The sequence below is a fragment of the Ruditapes philippinarum genome, unplaced genomic scaffold (assembly GCF_026571515.1).
Source record: "Ruditapes philippinarum isolate M1 unplaced genomic scaffold, ASM2657151v2 ctg6517_1_1_1_1, whole genome shotgun sequence".
Classification (NCBI taxonomy): Eukaryota; Metazoa; Mollusca; class Bivalvia; order Venerida; family Veneridae; genus Ruditapes; species Ruditapes philippinarum.
Window position 1 is genome coordinate 4,080 of NW_026852578.1, and position 9,401 is coordinate 13,480.

The following is a 9,401-nucleotide window of genomic DNA, read 5'->3' on the forward strand; positions in this document are numbered from 1 at the left end:
TTCACAAATATCTCGTAGATATTTTCCTACCTGACGAGGAGTGTGCTGGTTGATAGGTATTTAAAACATTTCCCTGCCAGTCTAGTTGTTTAAAAGCCTGCACAGGATAACCATAGTCACTAACATATATAGACGTTCCAGCTGTATTAACCGTGACATACCAGGGTATGCAGAACAGACTATCATCTTCACTAAAACTTTGCAATATTTTACCTTGTAGGTCAAGAACTAAAACTGTTCCTGGATTAAAGTTACATGACACAACAAGCTTATCTTGGTTGTAAGCAATACCATAACATTTCTCGTTGATATTTACCTTACGTTCAGAAACTATGTGTTGATTTCTTAGCGACATGAAATGAATACTTTTATCACCAGGTACAGTAACGACGAACTTATCATCCGTTATAGCTGCAACATCAAACGGTGACTTAGTTAATTTTATCTCTGATACAACTTTCTTCAGAACTGTATCATAGCATTTAACATTATTATTGTCGCTGTTATCACACATAACTATCTTGTCGAGCTTAATAACTTCTATCCCGGTTATGTCACATTTTGTGCTTCCCGATGAAGAATTCAAATCTATATCTTCAACAACCTCAAGATTTAGCGTCTTATCCTCAGACGGTGTTGATGTAGGTTTCATCACTGGAACATTTTCACCCGTGGATGTTTTCTTTGTAATAAGTTCTCCCAGTTGCTTGTGTCTATCTAACATATCGACAATATCACTGTTTTTGACAAATGATACAGTCTGGAAAACATCTGCTCGACTATATTGTTTTTGCTTCATCCTCATCTCTTCAACTCGTTTCTTTGTTTCTTTCATTTCAACAAACAGCTTATCAAGGCATTTTCTTGGTATCAGGTTATCAATGCGTTTTCGTTTTTCAGTTAGTTTATCTGTGATTTCTTGTACACCTGTTGATAAATCATTTAGATTCGTTTGTTGTTTAAGAAGTATGTTGTCAGCTTCTTTAACAGCATGTTTCTCCATTTCTTCTAGACGTGTATTTATTTCTTTTCTGAATTGATGAATCGCCTTTACTACGTCATCGTGGTTTTTATTTGTTTGGGTCGTCAGACCAAACAAATAATGGTAGCGAAATTTCAGAGTCTAATGTTCTTAATTGCAAATGCCGAAAGTAGTCCACTTTTTTGAAGCGGTTACTTCCCTTTTGTATGTACACTAAAGCCGAAAAATTCAGGGGAGATCACTGCGTAAAGATGGTCAAAGACAGGCGCATCAATTTTCAAGCAAAGTAATTCCCGAATGGTCGAAGATTTCTAATATTGTTTTCTGGTATTTTCTGATCGAAAATAACTAAATACAAAGCGGACATTCAATCTCTGACACAGAAGTTTATGACAAACCTAACAACAAGTAGTTCTCAAAACAGCTTAAAACTAGCGATTTAAAAGAAAGAAATATTTTATTTTGTTACAAGTATCCAACAAATTACAACGCATTTAAAGTTAAACAATAGCGTTGGCTTATAGAATTGTCAATAAATGCACAATCACAAATTACGCGGATGAATATGATTTTATCAATGAAAATACTATTTTTAGCCATGTAGATTACCGAATACTACACAAACCGAGTAGTGGAATATATATAGATTCTACATGTCGGACTGTTTGGGCGAGAGGATTTTCGCTAAAATATTTACTTCAATTTTAAACAACAGGTTTACCCTGAACAAAATACCTCGAAATTAATAAGGATTACAAACCTGAATGCAATGGAAGTTCTAAATTTAGAATGACTTGATATTATTCAGACAGTCTGTGTATAACTTCTCCGTGGTTCAGTGGTAACGCGCTCGCTTAGTGAGTGAGAGGTCTCGAGTTCGAATCCCAGTCGAGGAAATTTTTTTTTTGTTAAATTCTTTTTTTAATTGTTTTTGTTAAGGAAGTAGCCATGATTTACAAGGATAAAGTGTGGCTGTCGTAAAAAAAAGTACATAAATGATTTTTTGATGCAACTCTAGTTATGCAGAATTCCGTATGTGCCTTACAAAATGAATTATAATACATAAAAATAAACTTATACAGGAAAATGCATACAGATATACAGTACGATTTAGATTGCAAAGATCAGAAAATACCAAAGAACTTGAAGCCCTTTGATTCTTTATAAATATACATGCTTATAGTAAGCTTCAGGATTATTTACATCTGTGTTAAACAACAGTTAAAAGTCGTTACAAGCCCTAATTTAGAATAATTTGGTTTTCTTCAGGCCGTTCACATATAAATTTAACCGTGGCTGAAGGGTTTTCGGGCTCGCTTAAGAAGCGAGAGGTCTGGAGTTCAAATCCCAGTAAAGGTAACTCATTTTTTTAAATTGTTAAAGTCAAATAAACATTGGATTGAATATCAGTGTTGCAATTAGTCTTATAGCCAATTTACTACAATTAAAACGCTGGAAAGCATTGGTGGCACTAAACATATAATCTCACAACCTGCACCTTTCTTACATTCTGAGACCCAAACAAATTCAGCGCCTTCTGTGCTTTGATTAGAAATAGCTTTCATCTCATCTTTTATTCTCTTTATCTGTGAGTTATAATTATCCTCCAGTGCTTTCATTTCTGCCATTATTTCATTAAGCTCTTCACTGTCTAGAATATGCTCCGAGAGTTTTGGTATGTAGTCTACAGTACATAACCTGTGTTTCAGCGTTACACAAACACTGCAAGCAACGGTGTCATGATCTTTGCAGTAGAATTTCAGTTGTTCGTTTTCATGATCATCACAACTATCAAATTCGTCTTTTACGATTGGAACGCTTGGTGTAGTTGGCATAGAGTCTTGATCTAGTAGAATATGATGACGTGATGGAGTTTGTTTCTTGTGGTGCTTGTAACAAGTGTCACATAGATGTTCTTTGCAGGTTGAACAATAACCTTTTGCTGGTACCCGGGCACCATCTCTATCACACGGGATACAGAACAAAAGAAAGTCCTCATCAGAGCCCAGTGAAACAGAAAATGTCTTTTTTGGTTTACCAGGAACTTCCATTGTTGGTTCGTTCTGAAATTTATTTATTAATGACAGTTCAAAATAATATGGATGTTAGCACCATAATGGATGTAAGCACCAACTTTTAACAACAAATAAACAAATTATACAAAATACAACGATCTTACTTCTTATTTTTAGATTAATAGTTTCTTTATTCATTGTCCTGAGTTGTCAAGTAGTATGTCAATCTCACCAATCAATTAATATAAACCTGATAACACATACATGGATTTACAATTGATTCATTCGTAATTTCAAACATTAAAAATAACAATAAATGCAAAGATTAAAAAAAAGAACTACATTTAAATGGTAATCAAATAGTCAGTCATCGTAATGCATGAAAAGTGTTATTGATACAACTAAGGTGTTTCTTGTTGTTGTTGTTGTTGTTGTTGTTGTTTTTCCAAAGAATTATACCGGGCCTATGAAATGCGTAATTACGTAAATAGCCAGGAAAAAAAGGGAAGAAAGAAACGTGACACTACATGTGTCCATAAAAATAATCAAAACGTTTATTAAAATTGTATAACATTGTAAAATTCCTTAGTGAAATTGATAAACGCGAAACAAACTGGAACACACTCTTCATATTGAAACAAGATACTATTTTATTACATACTTCTAAATGAAGTCTTGAGAAATATATATGAAATAAAATGCGTATTTTCTTTTTTTCCATTGTCTGTATTGAGTGAAACATATTTTTCCATATTTTGTTCTGAAAACTTGCGACTACTTTCTTCTTAATTCGACCAATACACAAAATTAAAGAAGAGAAGTCTTCAGAGTTGTAAGGTCAAAAAAGGGAACACATAAATAATAAACAGAAAATTCAAGTTCTTTTCTATTCATATAGAAGTTATTCAAGTTTTTTTCAATAAATACAGAATTTATTTTTACTGAGTGAAAATAAATATTCCCAGAGTGATGGTAGTCACGAGTGATATATAATAATTTTCATACCACAAGATGAAAATAAATCCTGTATTTATAGAAAAAAACTTAACTTATCTGTTTATTATATACATTTTTTTCTTCTTTTTTTTACATAAAAATTTGAAAGACTTTCCCCCTTGAATTTTGTGTAAAGGCAGAATTTAGAAACATAGTAGTTCGGCAAGACACCAGTGAAAATACGGAAAATATGTTTCACTGCAGTGAAAAATAAATTTTTACAGTGAAATTACGGAAAATGAACATATGCATTTTATTTCATCAATTTTTCTCAATATTTATTTTAAAAGTACATAATCAACAGGATTTATTATCATCATGTGATATCAAAATTACCATATTTCACATTGGGTTACCGCCACTCGTGAAATACATGTTTTCATACCACACTGTGAAAATTGATACTGTATTTATAGAAAAAATTTTGAGTATCCTCTTTTTATACATTACAAGGTTTATATTATTAGAATAAGTAGAATTAGCGATATATGTTTTACATACGAATGTCCTCGCAAGACATTTACATTCATAAAGTAGAGTGAAGTTACTAGTATTATTACACTATTACATTATCATGTAATGCGAACAAAGAAAATGTAAATCTCAACCTAAAAGACCATGTTTGTCATAATTTATTTGGGAAATATTCAAATTCCAAAATTAAACAAACTTTTAACACGACTATTGAACAGAAAAGTACGGTGGCACAAAGGTGACATGTGTGTGTGTTTTTATTTATCTCGTGGCCACAAGATATATGTCGTGGCCACGAGTTACTAAGTCGTGGCCACGAGTAACTACATCGTGGCCACGAGATACTATGTCGTGGCCACGAGTTACTAAGTCGTGGTCACGAGATAGCTAAGTTGGGCCATGAGATACTATGTCGTGGCCACGAGATACTATGTCGTGGCCACGAGTTACTAAGTCGTGGCCACGAGATAGCTAAGCCGTGGCCACGAGATACTATCTCGTGGCCACGAGTTACTATGTCGTGGCCACGAGATAGCTAAGTCGTGGCCACGAGATAGCTAAGCCAGATAACCTGAGAAGGAATAAGTCCTAGTTTATTTTATTTGGAAGGGACATTGCCCATGGACAGTAGATAGCCTATGAGGTAAATCCTTGTCTGATGAATAATTCAGAAGGGATAAGCCATGGTTTGTATAACCCAGGAAGATCATTTCACCTGATCCGTAGATGACATTTAATAATTCCGAGGTCAATGATCAGTGTCATAGTGACGCTAAATGTAACATTATTGACCAGTCAATAAATTGTATAAATGGCACTTTTACAGACTGGTGAAGTAGGGACATCCTTGTACTATAGCACATGTCTAGTTAATTAGGGAAATTCATATAAATGGTGTAATCTGATTGGTTATTTATCTCGTGGCCACGACATAGCTATCTCGTGGCCACGACTTAGTAACTCGTGGCCACGACATAGTATCTCGTGGTCACGACTTAGCTATCTGGTGGCCACGACTTAGTAACTCGTGGCCACGACATAGTATCTCGTGGCCACGACTTAGCTATCTCGTGGCCACGACTTAGTAACTCGTGGGAACGACATAGCATCTCGTGGCCACGACATAGTATCGCGTGGCCACGACTTAGCTATCTCGTGGCCACGACTTAGTAACTCGTGGCCACGACATAGTATCTCGTGGCCACGACTTAGCTATCTCGTGGCCACGACTTATTAACTCGTGGCCACGACATAGTATCTCGTGGCCACGAGATAATTAGCCAAAAAATAGGGTAGGTAGGGACACCGGAAACAAACAATTCTTTTAGGCCGGCCTAAGAACCTTAAACACAATAGTAAGATTACAAAGAACGGATACGGTATTTTTGGTCTAACCTATGCATGTAAACAATATTTATATAATACTTGAAGTTGTTGACTAAGTTTAATCCAATATATTGAGTAAACATCCATCTAAATTACATAGATATAAAAGTTAACAGTTCATTATCGTGGTTGTAGAAACCGAAAGTACAAAATCATGAACATTTATTTGACATTATTTCGAATAGGATTATAATTCTACTTTTGTAGGCATTTTTAAATTGAAAGATTGTCAGACATACATGTATTTTCAATCATAATTGTAGAACATTTCTGAAAAAAATATTTATAAGGTTGTATGTTACTAGTATTTTCCTTTGTTTTTTTCTCAAAATACAATAAGATATGAGATGCACAAATAAAGTTTTATGTTTTGTTAGATATAAGGATTCTAATTTTTCAAGTATCAACATGTTGACTCGACCTCGTTTGATATCAATATACATTAACTTTCTGTGTAAGTTTCATGCAAGATTAAATATAAACACATGATTACTTTTGAAAGCTTCCTAATGAAAAATTCATAAATACAAGATATGAATACCTCAAAAATGTATTTTCCTTTATTTAAATCGGGATAACTTCTCCTACACAAACGCCCTTCATCGCCATTTTGTCGGAACGCGGAAGTTTTATTGTAATCAAATCAAAATTTAAACCGTCTACATGTTTCAAATGTGCAAATAAACGATGAATTTCACTACTTATTTGAATGTTCGTACTTTAATGACATAAGACGTAAATCTCTTCATCCCAGGTTTTACACTCATCCCAATATTTTTAAACTTGACACATTGATGAATAGTTGTGATAAAAATATTCTTCTAAAATTATCTTTATTTTGTAAAAACATTATGTTAAAATTTAGATAAGTAATACTTCTCATTCTCCGTTCTCATTTGTTACAATATAAAATACATGTCGTATTGAATTCAGAACTTGAAATGAACAATATGATCTCCTTTTTGTTTATTAAGCTAGTCATATTTGTATTTTTATATTGTGATACTAGTGATTTTTGACTGTTATTTTTCTGTTTGTTTGTTGTTATAACCAGTTGCATATTATATGCCTTGGTTTAATAAAAACTGAAACTGAAACTGAAACTGAGCAAATAAACAAATTCTCCAATATAATTCGAACACGATATCTGTCTAACCATTATGATATCGGTTGTGCAGATTTTTTAATTACAATTTTCTTTTCTTTTTTCTTATGTATAATCATATACTCGTAATGGTAATATTGTTTCATTTTCAGATATGCGATGTTTTGCACAGCTGAAAGTTAATTTAAAAGTAAAAATGTTATGCAAAATATTTTTAGCAGTAATCAAACATATCTTAATAGTATTTTTATTCTATATCCAAGTGCAACATTTTCAATAATTTTGGCAAATTTGTTTATATCTATTTTCCTCCATTGCTTATTATTCAGTAGGCTTTAACTCTGCTGAATGCAAACATGTTTAAAACTTAAAGGCCCATTATGCCTTAGAAATGCTTTAGTTTGTTTTTAAATGTTGGTATACTTTTACAGTATCCAAAAAGTTACTCATTTGTCAATGGCATGTACCATCTTTTTCATCAATTGCTTTTTGGCAATAAGTACAGTTAAATTGAAATTAGTATATTGTATTGAAGTCAAAATATTACGTTGTTTACATTTTGCTACTTTTATGACAAATTATTTCACATTTATCATTACTTTCTTTAGGTAACAAGCATCTCACATTCTTTAAAACCAATATTTAAATATTATTAAATTTATTATGAATTTGCTTGTCCTTTCTTTATAAGTAATAGGCATATTGTGCCTTATGTTTAAAATTATCTTGTGTGTGTGAAATTCACGAGGAATTTAAATCCAAGTAGTATTTTAAATTTAGATTTCTTTAAAACAAAAGTGCCACTCTAGGAGTCAAACAAGCGTATGTGCAGAGAGAGAGAGAGAGAGAGAGAGAGAGAGAGGGAGAGAGAGAGAGAGAGAGAGAGAGAGAGAGAGAGAGAGGGAGAGGGAGAGAGGGAGAGAGGAGAGAGGGGGAGAGGGGGAGAGGGGGAGGGAGGAGGGAGGGAGGGAGGGGGGAGGGAGGGGGGAGGGAGAGAGAGAGAGAGAGGGAGGGAGAGAGGGAGGGAGGGAGGGAGGGAGCGAGAGAGAGAGAGAGAGAGAGAGAGAGAGAGAGAGAGAGAGATCAAATGAGAGAGATCAAATGAAACGAGCAGTTAACCTGTACGCTATGATGTAGTGAATGGGTATCAGGTAGTAATAGGTAATGGTGGTTTAGGCGATAAATAGTATTTTTGTATTTTCTGATCGCAAGATCAGTAAATACATAGCTAACATCCACGGTCTAACAAAAAAATTTCCTAACAGTCCTAACAACGCAAAGTAGTTCTTACTCAAAACTGCTTAAAAACCAGCAATTTAAAAGACAGAATAATTTTTAATGTAGGCATTTAACGAATTACAGTACATTGAAAGTTCAGATTAGTCAATAGAAATATGAGGTTACAATCACAAATTTCGCGGATGAATATCATTTTAATCAATGAAAATGCTATTTTTAGCTATGTCGATACTCTAGGGCGTAGTATACAAATAAATCTGACTGCCGAGTAGTGGAATATATACATGTCGGACTGTTTTTGCGAGAAGATTTTCGCTAAATTATTTTTAAATATCAAGATATTGATAAAAATGTTTGTGATGGCAGTGATCTCTGTACTGATAAGGGGAGATCACTGCGTAGGAGATTGGCCCTGTCGCTAACAATGTACGTCAAACGGTGCGTAGTCGTGCGGCGTGTTGTCGGGATGTCACATTGTCGCTCGGTTCAAATCGAAGGACTGGCTTATAAGGCGCACGACAGGGCGACATCGCGACAACGCGCCGTACGACATCGCACCTTTGGCGGGCTCCGCTAGAGACAGGTCGAGAAGACGATAGTGCGACAACGCGCCGTTTGGCGTTTTTCGTTTTGTCGCTAGCGACAAGACGAAAAAGCTATAATACGGAAGCTTGTATGTACCCCCGCTATGAAGACATGAAGTCTTCTCCCTCGACTTGTAGAACACAACAAGTCGTCAAAATTACGACGACAAGTTTATATATACTATGACATTTTGACAAAATATATGTCACCATGTCGAGATACGGCATCCCGACTTTCTTACATAAATATATTTGTCTACTAGAAGTAACATGGATGTCGACATACAATTGTGAGATAACCGTTGAATAAACAACTAATCAACATGTTGAATTAACAAGGTGACATGCAATAAACACTTAATGGATGAAAGTACTGTGATATATCATTTGGCAATACAACCAATTAACCTATATCAGCTTTAAACTTAGTTAAAATAAAGGTAATAAGCAAAATTTTTAATCAAGTAATACTAAAAATAATAAATATAAACATATATAAGCATTTTGTAGTTGAAAACTTGTTTTATTTACTTTATAGAAAAAAATTGGATGAGGGGTGAAGTGTCTTACCGATTTTGGGGGGTGAAGTGTCTTAAGGGGTGAAGTGTCTTCGAAATTTG

At 34.2% G+C, this 9,401-nt stretch overlaps 1 protein-coding gene across 1 annotated transcript; it reads right to left on the bottom strand.

The window, feature by feature from the left end:
- Window positions 1-1,061: 1,061 nt before the first annotated feature.
- LOC132717515 (E3 ubiquitin-protein ligase TRIM33-like) lies at window positions 1,062-6,523 on the bottom strand. The gene is made up of 2 exons (XM_060701005.1): window positions 6,395-6,523; window positions 1,062-3,045 (listed from the first exon to the last, which is right to left on the bottom strand). Exon 2 carries the CDS (start codon window positions 3,031-3,033, stop codon window positions 2,407-2,409), a length of 627 nt encoding a protein of 208 aa, XP_060556988.1. The 5' UTR covers window positions 3,034-3,045; window positions 6,395-6,523; the 3' UTR covers window positions 1,062-2,406.
- Between the last annotated feature and the right edge of the window lie 2,878 nt (window positions 6,524-9,401).